Source organism: Sceloporus undulatus, chromosome 3 (genome assembly GCF_019175285.1).
Source record: "Sceloporus undulatus isolate JIND9_A2432 ecotype Alabama chromosome 3, SceUnd_v1.1, whole genome shotgun sequence".
In the NCBI taxonomy this organism is placed as follows: Eukaryota; Metazoa; Chordata; class Lepidosauria; order Squamata; family Phrynosomatidae; genus Sceloporus; species Sceloporus undulatus.
The window spans coordinates 266680091-266699100 of NC_056524.1; the positions used below are offsets into that span (position 1 = coordinate 266680091).

Genomic DNA, 19010 nt, shown 5'->3' on the forward strand with positions numbered 1-19010 from the left:
GAATCTAGCCCCACTGCAGAGTGTTAAATATACTATCCTGCTAATATAAGGCTAGGCTTTATGATTAGCATGCTTCAGGGTTGACCAAACAGCATCACCCATTCCACAATTCCCCTCAGTGACAAGAACACACTTCATACATGGAAGCACCCATGTTTGGTCCCTGTCATCTTGAGAAAGCGGTGGGAAAAATTCCTGTTGAAAACCCTGAAAAGATACTACAAATCAATGTAACAATACCACACTAGCTGGACCTATGGTCTAACTCTGTATAGGTCAGCTTATTACCTTCCTAAGAAGAGTCTGCCTTATTCTTTGGCAATGGCTAGACAGCAAAACACAGGCCAGGAAAAGAGTTTGGAAAAGTACCTTTTCTACAACTCCCAGCTGTCAGCCATGTTGGCTAAGGGATTCTGAGAGTTATAGTTCAAAAGGAACTTTTCCCTTTTCCGAGCAGGAGATTCACCCACCTTGATGTAGTCTTCTGAAGAATACAGATACTTGTCAATCTGTGTAAGCCCTCCATCCACATCCCACAACAGAATCATCCCCAACGAGGCGGCAGCACTTAGCATCCCTGCAGAACAGATGTAAAAGCTTCTTAAAATGGGACCAGATACTGGGTTACAGTCAGTTAAAATTAATCTACTGGTATATGTTCACTACTAATAAAGGGCTTCAGGACAGCTAGGAAGGGCAGGTACCTAAGGCAAACACTGCCAGTAGTTCCAACTTTAAATGAATACCTCCCTGACAAGGAAGAAGCATTTTGTTTCTCAAAAAAGTTTACAGAATAGACTGTCCTCTGTGTTTTATGCAGAAATCCTCTCAGCTTGCTGGCTGCATAGAAGATATCTGTTAGATGTGGCACACACAAATTCAAAAGTTCACATGTGCAAACAGCTCCACTGTCAAAGACTATGGAGTTCATATCAAGAAACATTGATGACAGAGGACACTCCAGGTGACAAACGGCCACTAAAGAAAAAGAAAAAAAGGCATAGTTTTGCTGCAGTGCTGTCTTATCCTTAATGAAAGGGCGGCAGAGAGACAAAAACAAGAACTGGGGAAAAAGAACGTGGGAGACCTGGCTTGAACTACTGTGATACTGCAAGTCCCCAGTGTTTTGTAGATCATGGGTACACTTTGGAATTTTGAGAAAACCTCAGGAGCACCCTTACAAAATGGCTGCCATATGGGGCATAGTGAATCACAAAATGGCCGCCACAAGTGGCATAGCAGGATCTACCTTGATTGCCCATGCCGTTAACAAAAAGGTGGGCAGGGGTGAAAGAGAGAAATATAGACAAGGACACACCCTTGAATTTCACAGAAAAGGACTTTTAAAAATTATTTTAAACAAGACTCTTAGCTCCCACCCAGTCAAAACTGATGGGATATGAGGGCCTCAGTGTACTCTGGAAAGTTGACAACAGTCACCAGACTTGAGATTTACATTTAAGGAAAATAAGCAGCATACACACATTCAGAATTTATTAGGAACATGGCATTTCCTCTGAAGTGCTAAAATGAGAGGAAGCAGAAATACATTCACACAAGCAGTTCTGTGCTTGATTACTGAGAAAAAAAGGAGAGAAGGCAAGTACTTTATCACTTTCTGATAAAGAAGAATGAGCAGGAGAAGACACACTTCGGCTTCACAGGAGCCAGAGGAAGTCTTTGAAAGTGCTGCTGCATCTATGGGTGTCATGTTAGACACTTGTATCACCTCCTAGACCACAAGGCCTCCCAAAGCAATGGATAAAAACCAATTAAAATACAAAGATAAAATCATGTTAAAATACTCTTTTAAAACTCCTAAAAGCAGTCTTAAAACATTCCTAGAATCCAGCCTTGAAACAGTTAGAACAGAAATTTCAAACACTGAATCTCATGCAAGACAGCACTGGTTTAGCTGCCCAGTGGGAGCTTAAAACAGATAGGGCCAGCCTAACTTCCTTGGGTAGGGTGCTTCACAGCTCAGGTGCTGCTACAGAAAAAACCCTGTTAAATGTACCCACAAACATAACTTCATGAGGTTCATTGATTATCCGGAAACTTTGACCTTGGACTGCCTTATCGACCTGCCTATCTGATACCTTGAATCTTGGACCGTTTGACACTCTTTTGGTAATCCTTCTATACTGCTTTGAATCTCCAAGACTGTGTTGCTTGTACTGGCTCTGCTATCTGGGGGTTTGTTTGTTTAAGAACTAGCTGGCTTATCAGCCATTTGGCTGCGTTCTTGGACACCAATCTTCCTCCATAATCATCCCAGCCACCACCACTATTGCTCCACCTCTCACCATGGTCCTTGTTCTTGTACAGCCATTTGTTGCCGTCGTCAGTCAGAAGCTTGTCCTGCCCAAAGGCAGCATTCACGAAACCATTCACAAAGGATGAGGCCAAGTTCATGCGGGCAGAATCCACCTGAGAACCACTGCCACCAAACCCTGAGAGAGGAGAAAGTGTATGGTGAGCCAGTCAATGCTGATACAAAGGGGACAGACACTTCTGACTCGGACTAAGATTATTAGAACATTATTTGTGTTAGTAAACTATCCTATGTTTCTCCAGTCATCCAATGGGGAGTTCCCAAGAGCATCCTAGAAAGTGCTTTTACTGTAGTCAGCAAACATCAAGACTGCACAATCACCTGTCTCGATGCAAAGAAAGTGACAACAAACTGCATAGCAAGGACACAGCAGCTGACAATATATAAAATCTAAGGCCAATCTGGTGTAGAGTGGGAATGGTTAGACTATATTCTTAAGAACCACTCAATTCTCCTGATAGGTTTAAAGTCCAAACAATAATTTTGCCACGCAAACAGAATCCTCTTGAATGCACAGCATTCTTCCTTCCCACATAGAAACATACTAAGAGCATCAAAAGATTCCCAACTGTGGCACACATGTGCTCAGGAGTAATTACACACTTCTCAATTTGACTACCATAATGCATTGTGTCCATGTAAACAATACAGAATACAACTCCACTTTTACCCAATCCAAGTGCAAGGTTTAATTCACAGCAGTTGATATTGGTTTATACTGGTTAAAATCTGTTTCCAAGGATAAATTCAAAGTATTTATTTTAACCTGTAAAGCCTTCAACAGCCAAGGTGTGGAATAAGGTTAGGAAGAGCTTTTCATATAAAGTATCTCCTGTGAACTGAGTATATATAATGGCTGGGTACGAGAGGGAATTTCAGGAAATATTGCTTGTTACCTGATTGTATGACAAACAACTCCTACTGAAATTCTCTTCTACACAACCATTAAAGGGACAGGTGCCCTCTCCAGATTTCATTCTGGCAAGCCTACCAGTGACATTACATAATGTGTAAGATATTGCTGCAAGTGTTCTTGCAGTCTGCAGTTAAGTTCCTTTTTCAATCTTAAACTGTGGTCATTACAAAATATAAACCTAAGTTTTAGCAAAATCAAAAATCATAAAATAAATAAAGTTCAACCTCACCATTTGCAGTCAGGTAATTTTTAATATATATTTATTAATGCATTTATGAGATATTTATATACAGATTATTAATATATTTATTTATTATATTGTATATATTAACAATATATTAATGTATTTCAAATATTTTTAATCCACTGTTCAGCTAAAAGTGAGAATCTATTTTTTTTTTCATTGCTGGCATGTACACCACTAGGGAATTTTATCCCAAGGAAAATTTGTCAAACCCACTCCCCCTAAGAGCATTAGAAACATGCCTATTTTGCAAGCCCTTTGGAGCATCAACAAAAAGCTCATGGAGTTGATCTTGTCTAGTACAGGTTGAGTATCCCTTACCCGACATGCTTGAGACCAGAAGTATTTTAGTTTTCAGTTTTTTGAATATTTGCATGTACATATCTCTCTTGGGTGTGGCTTTGGCGCTTGAAGCTCAACATGTCTAAGACTGAGCTTCTTGTCTTTCCACCTAAACACACCCTTCATTATCCCTTTTCTGTTTCTGTCGACGACACTTCTATTCAAGCGGTTCATCAAACCCGCAGTCTTGGCTTCATTTTTTACTCTTCTCTGTCATTTATTCCCCAGATCCAGGCCACCGCTAAGGCCTGTAGATTCTTTCTCCATAACATTGCCAAGGTCCGTCCATTCCTCTCAGCCTCTACTGCCAAGACTCTGGTCCATGCCCTAGTGGTATCGTGACTAGATTATTGTAACCTTCTTCTGACAGGGCTTCCTCTCCCACACCTCCATCCTTTAATCTCTGTCCAGCATTCAGCTGCACGTATTGTCACATCCACTTGCTGCTCTGACCATGTTTCTCCTCTTTTATCCCCTTTTCATTGGCTTCCCTTCCCATTCCGCATCCGGTACAAGCTTTTGTTGTTGACTTTCAAAGCCCTCCATGGACTGGTCCCTCCTTACTTATCAGAGCTTCTTTCTCCTTACATTCCCACTCGTACCCTCCGCTCTGGTAGTCAAGGTCTCCTGTCCCAGCGTAGGATTGTCACTGCCCCCTCCCGGATTCATCCCTTCTCACCTGCTGTCCCTTACTCCTGGAACCTTCTTCCACCACATGCGCACGTCATCACTTCTCTACCCAGTTTCAAAATTGAGTTAAATACTATATTGTTTAGAGAAGCGTTCCCAGGGGTGATCCCCTCTCTGCCCCAGGATGCCTTGTTTTAACTATCCATTAAGAAGCCAAGCCCTCCCTCCAGTCCATCACCCTTGGTCCAGGCCTCGGAGGTAGAGAAGAACTGCTGGACCTGATCCCCTTCCCCACCACCACTCCCTTCTCCTTTTGTGTCATGTCTTTTTAGATTGTAAGCCTGAGGGCAGGGTACCGTCTAATTAAAAAGATTGTATGTATAGCACTGTGTAAATTTACAGCGCTTTATAAATAAAGGATAGCAACAACAACAACAACAACAACATAATGTATATCCTGGAGATGAGACTCAAGTCTAAACACAAAATTCATTTATGTTTCATATACATCTTATTCGCACACGTGCTGTTCTGTGTACAATTCATTATGTGAAAGATTAAAACACCCTGGTTTCATGGTGTCAAGAGATCAATTCTGCAGCAATGTAACTGCTTAAACAGTTTTCTCACCCCACAGCAAAAACAGCTTCTAAAATATGAAGTAGATCTGAGGAGTGAGAGGAGACCCAAAAACAGTTTCCAATACAGAATGAGTGACTCATTTGGGCAAGAAAATCTCTGGAACCGCATGCATACAGAAAGACAACGGACTGAACTGGAACCATTTTATATGAAGTAGCATAAAAGCAGGGTACCCGGAGTCAGCATTTGTCTGCACTGGAGGTTTCATATGACCACAACCCAGAATGGAAACAGGAATGCAAAAAGCCACCCTGAATACCTAAAACCAGCACACACAGACCCCAAACTCCATTTCTCAGAGCACTTACGGTTGTTTTCTAGATGGGTTTTGTAAATATCATCTGGCACCTTGGGCTCCATGATGTCCAGCTGAAAGGAAACGAAGGTATTACTCTTCTCTGTCCTATGCCTGAAAGTATCATACTAAAGATTCCTTAGCATACAGTGCACCTGTTTGGATAGTGACAGCAAAACACACCTAGCTCAGGGGTATGTAAAGTACAAACCTTCAGAAGAGGTTGGACTTCAAGTGCCACCAGCCCCAGCCAGCAAAGCCAGAGGTAAGAAATCTTGTGAGCTGCAGCCCAACAACATCTGAAGGACTTCTAATCCAGCCCATTTTCAGTGGTGAGTAATCAGGTGTCAATGGAGGAACTCTAATCCCATTAGAATAAGTAAGCCTGATGAGCCTTCTCACTCCCTAAGAATATATGAATGAATTCCCACTTATTTCCCAAAGTGTCAATATGTCAAACCAGCCATTTGGTTGCACAAGCAAACTCTGCATGAAACACCTACAATTGGACTTCTCTCAAACATGATGCTAGCATCCACTACAAATCCAGAGGCCAAGATCTGTAAAAGGTCCCTGGAGCAGTGGTATAGTGACTAATTCACTACTATCTCCTTACCCAATACTTGCCATATGTTAAAACAAAGCAAAAAACAAACAAAAATGTGAAAGTTTATGGAAGACTGGACAATGGAGACTGTTGAATAGCCTAAGGGGAAACTGAAAAAGCTTGACATCAGAATATAGGGAATTCACCTCCCTGGCCAGAGCCAGAAAGTTGCTATTGAGCTGGACGTTGGACATTATTTCTGTGAGGTCCTCATATTCCTCAACATCCTCGCTCAGCTCTAGAAAGACTCCATGGCGACCCAGCATGAAGGCCATTTGCTTCTGGACAACACTATAAAAAACAAACAAAAAATACAGACACATCAGTGGGTTAAATTCAAATTAAAAACCATTTTGCTAAGGTCCATTTAAATGAATGTGATTATGTTAACCACAACTGAGCCCTACTAATTCCAGTGGGCCCACTCTTAACTAAGTTAAACTAACGTTGGATTTAGAAGTTGGACATGCAATACCCCACAGTACAAGGTAACAAGGCTAATGGGCACCTCATAATTTCCTATCTGGAAGATTTTTTGGAGTCTGCCAGACCTGGGTACCTTCCAACAGAAAACAAAGCAAGCCATTTGCAAGTAAATGCCATTTAGGATTATTTCTGAGCATGGACCAGGCCAGACCTTTAACTCTAGAAAACCATGGACTGCAAACAATAGGCTAAATTCTGTAGATGCTGCCACTCACCATCCTAGCTTGACCCCCGAAAGCAAACAAAATATTCATTTGAGCAAGATTTTAATCTCCCATAAAATGTCATGAACATCTGACCTTGATGTTTAATTTTATTTTAATTCTTATGCATTAAAAAAAAAGGAATCCACATGCCTATTGCTCTGGCTGTTGGAAGTTGTTGGTTTTTAAACAAGTGAGATAGTATTTGAAACAAACAGGTAGAGCAATATTATGACATGCCAGAGTCAAATTTCTGTCTTTCTGGGGGGAAACATGTAATTCTATACTGCTAAGACACACATTCTGCTATCAGAATGGAGAAGCAATAAAAATGATGCAGCTATGCTCAATCAGAAAAGTTTATATCAGTTGTAGAATGTAGCTTTATTAGGAAGGAGCTTCACTTCTAATTTGTTAGAGGCACAGAAGACAATAAGCAGTCAACATGCTAAACAGCAAGAACTTCACCTTTTAAGATCCCTATACAAAGATGCCTATTTCTAATCTCTTGCCTCAAGGTGGGCTGTTCTCAGAATTTTATTAAAATCCCTGTTCCTGTGGTCTACCAATATACTTTAGGTATTCAGAACAAGGTGATCTCTCCATAAAGGAAAAGCTAATCTTCAAGAACACTGGGAGAGCCTTTTAAATTAGACAAGGGCCCATCTAAACCTGAAATTCTCTGCTTGAGTCCCAACAGCCAGCTAGCATTTCACTGTCTGCTAGGTACTACCCAATGGCTCACTGGTAAACTTTGATCTGCTTTCTGTCTTCCTGTGTTTTATTCTTCCTCTCCATGTCAAGTTAGGTGAATTAAGTGTACCAAGTAACATAATCTTACTGCATCTGAGTAACCTTCAGAGTTCTTTCCAGCCACTGGCCAGTTCTCTTTTCCAATTCCCTGTCCGCCATTCACAACTCTCTGTCTTCAGGACTTCGTAGAAAGTACCCAACCCTGAACAAGAGTGCCACATACACATCTTTGCAGGAGATGAAAATGTTCTCTGCCAATTCCATGTCATTCAGCATGAGAGCCAGGCGTAGAGCTTCAGGGTAGCGGTTGAACTTGCGGAAGATACTGAGAGCACAGCGGAGGAGAGCTGAGTTCTCGGGCTCAGGGACATAGCTAACACAGCTTCAGGGGGAGAAAGAGGGAAATTAAGGTTGACTGATCAAAGCTGAATGCATACTGTTCTGTTCATTTAGTGTGTGACATGAAACACTACAACATAACAGCACTCCAGATGTTACTGGACTGTAACTCCCAGAAGCCCTTGCCAGAATAGCCAATGCTGAAGAATATTGGGAGCTGCAGTCAAACAGCATCTGGGCTATCCCAGCATTACAACCACACAGGACTAAATGTGCCACATTCACCTGATGGAAGCAGACAAATGATCTTCAAAGCTAATTATCAACAGAAAGTAAAAAAAAGAATCTAAGGGTTTGACCAAGGATGCACAGTTCATGGATATGGAGAGCCAACTCTACTATACACTACCTTTTGAAGCTGTCCAACTTTTGTCCTCCTTACTCTTTCAGAGCATGGAAAAATTACATTTTTGGAACACAGTTCTCTAAGCACCTCAGCCAGCATGGCCACTATGCTCACTGGCTGAATGATTCTGAGAAATGTCATTCAAAAAGCAGCTTCAATTTTTTTTTCTTACATTCTAAACACACTCATCTCCTCTTATCTCTTAAGTCTCTGTTTTGTTCAGTTCTGCCATAGCTATTCTGATGCCCACACTACCAAGACCTTCTATTTGATCCCCCAGAAACTATCTTAGCCCAGCTACAATTAGTTTTTTGTTACTTTCTCAAACTCCAAGAGCATGAGTTGTTTCTTTGAAAGCAGTTTCACAGAAGGTCTTTATTACATCATCATCCTACTTAAAATTCTAAGACAACATCTTCTATTCATACTCTTCCTTTTCTACTGCTTTTTCTGGGGTTTTTTCTTTTTTATTGTTCTTTTTTGCTTATCATGGAAAAATCTATTTACTTAATCATTTTAAGGTTAATAAAAAGACAGAATAATGGCACATCACCCTCTAATTGCTAGTATAATGAGCACTTTCAGGAAATGTTCTTAATCCCATAGATTTGGGGGGGAGGGTTAAAAAGAGTAGACCAACCTGCTATCCACATCACCAAATCAAACTAATCCAAGTACCATTTGTTGTAGTTTGCACTTCTGTAATCAGTCAGAAGAAACAAGGAGGCTCTAAATACCCAGACTCTGCCCTGGGCTCAAAAGCAATTCAGGTCTTTCTTCTACATACACATACCCCAATTAATCTCATCACAACTGACCCACCTAGTCAGGTAGAGACAGACTTTTGCGTAGGCATTGTCATCGATATACTCCTCTAGCATGTCCATCTGTTCAATCTCCATCAGCAAGTCACAAGCTTCATGCTCAGCGTTGTGGGCCATGTTGTATGGCACAATCTCCTTCACAAGGGTCAGCAGCGTGTCCTTCTGGGTCTTGTCAGCCTCATCAATTTCCTGCCACTCTTTGGCTACTTCACCAGCTAAGTGCCTGAGGAGACAGAGAAAGAAAGATGAACAGCAAAAGAAACAATATTTCATAGAATCACAAAACAGTAGAACTAGAAAGGATCCTTATATCAGGCAGAATTATAACTTAATACTGGATTATATCTGAACTAAAATACAACAAAATAAAACAACCAATGACTATATCATTATTATCATAACAATAATGATAAATTATCAGGAGAGGTTAAAAACAGAAACATGTTGAAAACGGGGCATGAAAACAGTCTCTCAGTTACAACTAATTCCAGAGCTTGAGGGCCACCATCAAAAAAGACTATTTAGTGTTGGCCCCCAATCCGAAAGAGAGTGGTACTGTCAAAAGGTTTTCATTTTTACATCTCATGAAGAGCCAGAAAGAATACATTGATGAAGTGGCTCCATCAAAAAACCTGGGTCCAGGATACAGAAAGCTTTTAACAGGAGTATCAGTATCTTGAATTCACACGGGCAACAAAACCAGTGCAGGACATACAGAAATGGCATTATGTATTTCCTGTCCATTTTGCCCCTGTCTCTGTACGCACTTCTTCCTCTAAGACTAGGCCTCAGCCCTGGCTTACTCCCATCATTAGGTTTCTTCGGTCCTGCTCTAGAGCAGCTGAACGTCTTTGCAGAAAGTCCAAACAGCGGCCTGATTTTATCCATTTCAAATTTGTTCTTTCTTCCTTCTCACGCGCCCTCTCTATGGCAAAACAACATTATTGCAAATCAGTGATCTCTGCCAATGAGAGGCGCCCGCAGCGCTTGTTCTCCACCTTCAACTCTTTGCTTAAACCTCTCTCTCCTCCTGTCTCTTCATCATTCTCTCCTAATGACTTTGCTAATTATTTCATCTCTAAGATTACCACTATTCGCTCTGAGATAGCCCCCCCCCCGACTCTTCTTCTGCTCATAATCTTCTATCGCCCTCGCCTAACAAATTTTCTGTGTTTCCTCCTGCTTCTTTGGATGAACTCTCTACACTTCTGAACTCTTGCAAACCTGCAACTTGTTCTCTTGACCCAATTCCTACTCGTCTTCTAATCTCTATACAGTGGTGCCTCGGGTTACGAAATTAATTCGTTCCGCGGCCGCTTTCGTAACCCGAAAAGCCTTCGTAAGCCGAATTGCCATAGGCGCTAATGGGGAAAAGCCGCGATTCCGTGCGAAAAAGCCGAAAAAAAGCACCAAAATTTTTTTCGTAATCCGAAAAAACATTCGTAACCCGGAACAATGATTCCCTATGGGATTTTTTCGTATCCCGAAAATTTCGTAACCTGGGTATTTCGTATCCCGAGGTACCACTGTAGCTCCTTCTTTTCTGCCCTCTCTTCTCCATATCTTCAATCTCTCTCTCTCTCTACAGGCTCCTTCCCTTCGAACTTTAAACATGCTCTCATTTCCCCAATTCTGAAAAAACCTTCTCTTGACCCCTCCTCTTTGTCTAGCTATCGTCCGATTTCTCTTCTTCCCTTTCTTTCTAAGGTTTTGGAACAGGTTGTTTATTCTCGCTGTCTTGAGTTTCTTGAAGCCAACTCCATCCTCGATCCCTTTCAGTCTGGTTTCCGCCCAAGGCATTCTACAGAGACAGCTCTCACTAAGATCTCGAATGACCTTTTACAGGCCAAGGCTAATGGCCTCTACTCTGTTCTCATCCTTCTTGATCTGTCTGCAGCCTTTGACACCGTTGATCACTGTCTTCTAGTTAATATACTTTCTGACCGTGGGTTCTCAGACTCTGTTCTCGACTAGTTTAGATCTTATTTGTCTGGCAGATCTTTTGCAGTGGTTGCAGGAGGTCAGACTTCATCTCCTGTTCCCTTATCTGTTGGAGTTCCCCAGGGCTCTGTTCTGGGTCCCCTTCTGTTTTCTCTCTACACACTGTCCTTAGGAAAACTCGTTAGCTCTTTTGGTTTTTCCTACCACCTGTATGCTGATGACACCCAGTTGTATCTTTCCACCCCTGATCTTTCTCCAAGGCTTGAACAGCAAGTTTCATCATGTCTCACAGCTGTCTTGCAGTGGATGCGCCATCGGCGTTTGAAACTCAACATGTCAAAGACAGAGCTTCTTGTCTTTCCTCCTAAGCCCACCCTTTAACACTCTTTTTCTGTCTCTGTGTGCAACACTTCTATTCATAATAATAATAATAATGTTATTTCTAAGACCGCTATTCCGCATGATCATGCGGTGTACAGTAAAATTGAACACCATACAAAAATTGCAAGGCCTCTCCCCCCCTCAGATGGTGGTTGGAGGAGGGCTTTTTTCTTCAGGCCAGGCCTCTCTCCCCCTCAGATGGTGGTTGGAGGAGGGCTCTTTTTCTTCAGGCCAGGCCTCTCTCCCCCTCAAGATGGTGTTTGGAGGGGGGCTCTTTTTTCTTCAGCCAGGCCTTCTCCCTGTCAAGATGGTGGTTGGAGGAGGGCTCTTTTTCTTCAGGCCAGGCCTCTCTCCCCCTCAAGATGGTGGTTGGAGGAGGGCTCTTTGTCTTCAGGCCAGGCCTCTCTCCCCCTCAAGATGGTGGTTGGGGGGGGCTCTTTTTCTGGCCAGGCCTCTCTCCCCCTCAAGATGGTGGTTGGAGGAGGGCTCTTTGTCTTCCAGGCCAGGCCTCTCTCCCCCTCAAGATGGTGGTTGGAGGAGGGCTCTTTGTCTTCCAGGCCAGGCCTCTCTCCCCCTCAAGATGGTGGTTGGAGGAGGGCTCTTTGTCTTCCAGGCCAGGCCTCTCTCCCCCTCAAGATGGTGGTTGGAGGGGGGCTCTTTTCAATTCAACCAATCCAGCAAGCCCACAGTCTTGGTTTTATCTTTGATTCTGCTCTGTCGTGTATCCCTCAGATCCAGACCACAGCCAAGGCTTGTAGATTCTTTTTGTACAATATTGCTAAAATCCGACCATATCTCTCCACCTCTACTGCCAAGATCCTGGTCCATGCCCTAGTGATCTCACGACTTGATTACTGTAACGTCCTAATAATAATAATAGAAATACTCATCCCTCCTGATTCACCGACTTGGAGTCTGCAGTCTTGGTCCTTCGTGGATGGCAAGCAGGGAGGGAGAAAATAACATGCGTGCCCGAGGCATACATGCCATTACGTGCGCAGGAGTGTGCAGCCATTATAACCAATGGCAATTTGAATATTTACATTTTTCCAGATTCATGTGTGTGTGGGAAGTGTCTGGAACAGATCTCCCACAAATCGGGAGGGACACCTGTACCTAGAAATTCAACACTGTTTGAACGATTATAATTTTAGATGAAGGGTGAAAACATGGCTATTTTTGCAAGTATCCTCTATGTAATCCAAGGTATCATCTATTTCATGTATCATGTAAATACTGTATTCTATGTTTTGTGGGTTTTTTTCCAGTTTTTTTATGCCATTTTGAAATTTCCAGATCTAAGTGGTGTATAAACATTCAAAGGCATATTAAGTAAAGTCAGGGCAACAAAAAGCACATTGCAGTAGTTAAGTCAATATGTTAACAGGTCATACACAAGAGCATTTAGATCTTGACAAAGCTGCTAACACACTGCAACTGCTAGCCCATGAGCAAGCAGATTTAAGAGAAGAAGTATTACTCCTTCAGCCTCCAAATACTCACATGTCAGACAGTCACATTATTTCAGAAAAAGAGTGAGGACATCTCTTTTGTTATGCAACATTTAGAATCCCTATACTGCACACTATTAATTTTTAGCAAGCAGGTTTCTTCATTTCAGTCCTTCAATGGAAATGCAAATTTCCTTAATATTATTCTAGCAAATATTACCTTTTCAACGAATTTTAAGTTTACTGCCAAAGGTTGCAATGGAAGAAACAAAATGGTATAAGTGGACCCAGTCAAAGCATCTATCCCCAGTGATGAAGTTCTGCTTTCTTACATTCCAAGTTTTCACTAGACATGAGTTTTATATCTATACCTACATACGTATATTTGTATCTTCTTCAGCCATAAGAAACTTTTTAAAAAACTGGCAAGGATACCAATTTCTCATGCAGTTATTAAATTCTATTCCTTTGCCATCTTCCTATAGTCAGAAAGAAAGGCTACCTCCATAACAACCAACAACCAATAAGCATTCTACCAAGCTGCAGCAGAAAGACCCTCTTCCACTTTGATCAACCTCTTCAATCTCATCTGTTCCAATCTCATCAGATTCCAGAAATATAGCAGGATCAAGCCCAATTAGTACTTGGAGGGAATATCATGGATCTCACCTGAAACCCTGGAAAGCCACTGACAGTCGGCTGACTATACTGAGCTATCTGGATCAATGATCTAACTCAATATGAGGCCATTTCTTAAGATGGGAAGAAGTCTGTTCCACCACACATACTGAAAAGCTACTTGCTTCCCAACTGTTTGTCCCCATCTCTTTTTCTTTTCTGTTGTATCTTTTTACATGGTAAGGCTATGGGCAGGAACTGTTTCTATTTCACAGACTATATGTAATTCATGAGACCTCTGGATTAATATAAGCACCCCTTCTATGTAATGGAAAACAGTGCTGACCCACAGTGGCCATGTCATAGGCTGATGGAACATAAGGAAGGAACTTTACTGAAGCTAAGCAGGCACAGATCTGGTCCATGCTTAGATGGGAGACCCCCTGGGTGCTCTATGTATGCTGCCTTGCACTCCCCAAAGGAAGATGTAGAACAAGTTACTAAAAGAAACAGACTCTAAAATAAATGCACTCCTGAATTTTGACTGGTCTAGCCTCTCCATTCACCACTTACCTGACATATTCGTGCCCCCATGAGGCCAAAGGCTCCTGGGATCCCACCAACCGATATTTCAGACACTCCCGCTCTCCACTCATCGTCATGGCCAGAACAGAAATTATGTCAGCTGCAAATCGCTGTGAGCAGAAAGGGAATAGTTAAAGATGTATGCCTCATATTTCACATGGTAGCCAGTTTGACTGATGACCGCCACAGATCTGGATGTGAGTGTTTTGGTAGCTCTGCACTGTCCTAGCCATACATAACTAGAAGCCCTCTGAGATTAAAAGAAAAATACGGGAAGTCTTCATAGAAACTGGTCCTCCCTGTTAACAGAACAAACAAACAAAAATGTCCCCATTTAACAAAAAGCTAAACTAGCCCACTGGTCCAGGGCTTTGAAATCCACACCAGGAAAATTCCCATTTCTCTCACCAGTCTGATTTGATTCACCTGCAGAACATATTTGTTTCAATGCAACTGAGACAAATGAAAGACAAATCAAGATAGCAACTTATTACTTTCTCTGACCAGATCAGGCTACATACCTTATTCTCTCCTGCGGGCATGTTTTCACAGATCTCCTTCAATTTGCCATAATGTGGGCGTAGGAACTTCAGGGGTTTGGGCACAGAGGTCATGGAAGTTGTGGAAGAGCGGATCTGCCTGCGCAGCTCCTCCAGGGCAGGCCGATAGAGAGAGGTATCATGCTCCTGCAACCAAATCAGCTGCTATCAGGAAAACAACAATCTCTTGTTTTCAAACCCTCACCCCACAGCAAAGCTGCCACTTCTACTCCACAGTAGAAGTCTTAAAAACTGGAAACTATGAATCCCAAATATGCTTCCACTTCACAAAAAGCCTTTTCAATAAGGGCTCCGAGACTGTGGAACAGCCTTCCTGAGGACATCCGATCAGCGCCCTCACTAGAGATATTCAGGAAAGCAGTGAAAACCGAACTATTTCGCCAAGCATATCCAGATATGTTATAAGATAATGACTGACATGCCCCTTGAATGAGTTGCTGCTATTTGCCAGTGGTATTATATTGTGTATTGCATGGTTATTTCTAATCATTAGTTAATATGCTGGATTTTAAGGTTCATAATTGGTTAGAGAATTTTAATATATATATTGTGATTTTATTAGTCTGTACCCTGCTTCCATCCAATCGGGAGAGGCAGGGAAACATAAATATATTATTATTATTATTATTATTAATTATTATTATTATTAAAAATGTGTTAAGCAATACACTGTTGGCATCTGGAGCCTGTTCTCAGAGAGATTCAAACAGGAAAGAGAATTCCTTGTGGGCATCATTGCACACTGTCCTTCATGAACTTGCCCAGTCACTCATATCTTCATCAAAGGTTCCTCTCATGGTGCCTCCAACTCTGCAGATGAGGCAGATGGTAACTTGGTAGAGGGACATCTTAGAGATTGCCCTCCTTTTATAAATTACCTTCGCCCAAAGAGCCTTTTAAATATTTTCTGGTTTATCATTTTTTATTCTGTGCCACTTGAGAGATGAAAAGTGTAAATAAAGCTCATTTTCCAAGTGTGTTTTTATTCATAACCAGTTAAGAATTAAGACACAAAGTTGTAGCAGAAAATTACATAGTTGAGGTTTATGCTGATTAATCTGTGGGACTGGATTTTTAATGAAAACTTGTTGACTTTTGGTCAAGTTCAGGTAGAATAGTTTAGTTTAGTTTTACTAGAATAGGAAAGGGAAAAGGCATCTTAAAAAAGCCCTTTCCATAAAGCCAGGAGTAGAATCTTCCATTTATTAAATACTATGTTCTTATTTTTTTTCAGTGTAGCAGTGTAGCAAAAAGCACCCATAAATCCAGTTTATTTACATGCAAGAAACTGACCAACCAAATAGTTAAAACCTCTTTATTCAGTTGCAGATCTAATTGTAATGCCATAAGTATTATGACTAACAGTTAGAATTCTGCACAGATGAGACTGTGCTGAGAACTGGGAAAGAATAAATGTGTTATCAGCATAACTGCAACATCCTACATGCGTCCAGAAATTCCTGAGTGTACCACACACTTGTGCAGTGACCTATGTCTGCCCTACCATGGTAAGGAAACACTACAGCAAAACTGGGAAATTGTAGCCCTCCACACACTGAGGAACTGTTACTACCATGATTCCTCATCCTGTCTTGGCAGGAAAAGACTGATGGGAATTGAAGTACAACAGAATCTGGAGTGCCATAGCTTCACTTACCCTTGCTATATGGCTTCTGTTCCTGGAAAACCCAAACGGAAACCTTATACTGCTATTAGATTTCCACAGGCTCCTGGTCAAAAACTGAAAACTTACCCCCAAGCGCTCCACAAGCATTTCCAACTCATCTTGCAGCTGCTTGTCTTCCTCAGACTGAAAGGGACAAAAGGAAGAAAGATAAGAAAATGCAGGCCGCTAGGAAAACCAAACACCCCAAAAGACCCCCTGTCCTCCATTGCTTAGGGCTTGTGGTTCAGGCACTTGACATCCCTGATTGGTTCTATCTATCTGGCATGCAGTCTTCCTCTCTTTCTACCTCCCTCTACCTTTGCTTGCATTATGGACTTTTCTAATGAATAATTCATTTCTAAGAGCCAGTGTGGTGCAGTGGTTGGAGCACTGGACTATAACCGGGGTCTGAATCCCTGTTCAGTCATAGCAAACCACTGGAAGACCTTGGGCAAGTCACTCTTTCAGCCGCAGAGGATGGAAACAGCAACCCTCCTCTACAGAAACTTGTCAAGAAAGCTTTGTAATAATAATAATAATAATAATATTTATTTCTATACCGCTTTTCCTGGGAGATCAAAGCGGTTTCCAAGTTCAAAGGGAATATACATTTTAAACATGTTACAATATAATATACAGTCAAGAATTCTGTCTCTTGAGTAATAAGTTTGCCCAAGGGTCGGCATAAGTTAGAAACGACTTGAAGGCACACACCAATAACACCAACAAAGAGCAATTCCTTCTCATTATGGGACCAAAGCATGGCAGTCTCAATTTGATCATCTTGGCTTCCAGGGAGATTTCTGGCCTGACCTATTCTAGGACCCATCTGTTTGTTTTTGGCCATCTATGGGATCCTCATCTCATATGAATGCATTTTCTTCCTATCTGCTTTCTCTGTGTGGCTCATTATATTTATTAGCAGTTCAATGCTACATAGTGTTACTATAAATTATTGATCACTACCCCTTTGCTATATTTTTTATACAGTGGGCCTTTGTCATCCGCTGAGGTTCGGTTCCAGGAACCTGTGGATACTCAAATCCATGGATGCTCCCGTCCCATTAAGTACAATCACACAGAAATGTTGTCCCTTATATAAAATGAGAAAATCAAGGTTTGCCTTTTATTATTATTATTATTATTATTATTATTAAGCTTTATTTATACAGTGCTGTAAATTTACACAGCACTGTACATAAAATCATTTAATTAGACGGTTCCCTGCCGTCATACTAACTATCTAAGAAGACACGACACAGAAGGAGAAGGGAATGGTTGAGGGGAAGGGGATCAGGTCCAGCATTCTTCTCTCCCTCTGAGTCCTGGACCATGGCAGATGGACAGATGGAGGGCTCTGTATCTTAAGGATAGGCCTGATGGCATTGGCCCACCCTCTTTCCCCCTCAGAGACCAAGATGGAGTCAGATGCCTTGTGGGAAGGTTTCAGTTCCTTTAGTGAGGCTTTTAGAATATATATATGCAAACCATGGATAGTTGAATCCGTGGATAGGGAGGGCTGACTGTACAGTAGCCCCTCGACATTTATGGTTTTGTGGCTTTGGATATTCATGGACCTGATGAACATGTTCTCTCTAGGAACCTCCATGTCCTCCAGCAGAACTGTGCTAGATGTTGACCACACTGAGAGACATTGGAGGACCTAGAGAAAACCATTACCTAGACATCGGTAGATCTTCCAATGCAATCCTATGGCCACTTTCTGTCAGACGTTGACCACAGAGTTGCACTGGAGAACCTAGAGAGTCCTAGACTAGCAAACACCTCTCTAGGGATCTGTGGGTCCTCCATCATGACTCTATGGCCAAGCTGTGCCAGACCCTGACCATAGAGTTGCACTGGAGGAGCTAGAGATTCCTAGAGAAAGCGCTTGTATTGGGATGTCTAGGCCCTCCTCCATCATGGTTCTAAAGCCAGCCTCTGTCAGACGGGGACCACAGAGATGCACCAGAAGAGGTTCCTAGGGAAACCGCCTCTCTAGGGATTTGCAGGTCCTCCAGCAAGACTCTATGGCCAGCCCCTGTCAAACCTTGGCCAGAGATTCCCAGAGGAAACACTTCTCTCGGGATCTGTAGGCCCTCCTCCATCATGAACGAGGCCAGGGCCTCCCTCAGTGAGAGAAGGCATCCTGGGAGCCGTAGTCCGGGGCTGCTCCCTGCAGGGCCTGGCGGTGACTCAGCCGGCCTCCCTGCCTCGGCCTCTTCCTCCTCCTCCTCACCAGCTCCTGCTCCTTGTCCGCCGCTTTGGGGGCGTTGGGGTCCTTCTTGTCGCGGCTCCAGGGCCCCGCCGCCTTCTCCTCGCCCGACCCTGAGCCCGATCCGCCCGACTGCGACCGCCGCTGACAACTGCTGCTGCCGCCGCCACCGCCTTCCTCCATCGTCGGGAGCCTTTTCCTTCACAGACTGACGCGAAAGAGGCACTGCGCAGGCGCGAAGGGGGCGGAGCCTGCTTCGACCAACCCGCGGCGGCGAGCCGCAGAGTGACGCAGCACCGGGACGCATTGTGTGCGCAGGCGCGAAGGGGCAGAGCCTAAAGTGGGCGGAGCGACCTGTGCGGGGGGAAAGGGACTGTCGAAAGCAAATGGCTCCCACACTTTGGTCAGGTCCTGGGAGTTTGGACTCCATTTCCCAGAAGCCCTAGCCACCTGGGCCAACGGCCGGGAATGCTGGGGGATGACGTTCAAAACTCTGGAGCCGGAATGACGCAGCACCGGTCACATTGTGTGCGCAGGCGCGAAGTCTAAAGTGGGCGGGGCGAGATGCGAT

General features: G+C 42.9%; 1 protein-coding gene across 1 annotated transcript in view; it reads right to left on the reverse strand.

The window, feature by feature from the left end:
- PSMD2 (proteasome 26S subunit ubiquitin receptor, non-ATPase 2) overlaps nt 1-18665 on the reverse strand; it is a 30749-nt gene extending 12084 nt beyond the window's left edge. Inside the window, exons 1-10 of the mRNA XM_042457527.1 lie at nt 18464-18665; nt 16312-16368; nt 14520-14684; nt 13987-14108; nt 9021-9245; nt 7677-7835; nt 6158-6302; nt 5418-5478; nt 2307-2453; nt 471-577 (exon numbers count right to left, since the gene is read on the reverse strand). Coding sequence (XP_042313461.1) covers nt 471-577; nt 2307-2453; nt 5418-5478; nt 6158-6302; nt 7677-7835; nt 9021-9245; nt 13987-14108; nt 14520-14684; nt 16312-16368; nt 18464-18622 — 1347 coding nt within the window. The 5' untranslated portion in view covers nt 18623-18665. The remainder of the gene's footprint in view (nt 1-470; nt 578-2306; nt 2454-5417; nt 5479-6157; nt 6303-7676; nt 7836-9020; nt 9246-13986; nt 14109-14519; nt 14685-16311; nt 16369-18463) is intronic.
- Between the last annotated feature and the right edge of the window lie 345 nt (nt 18666-19010).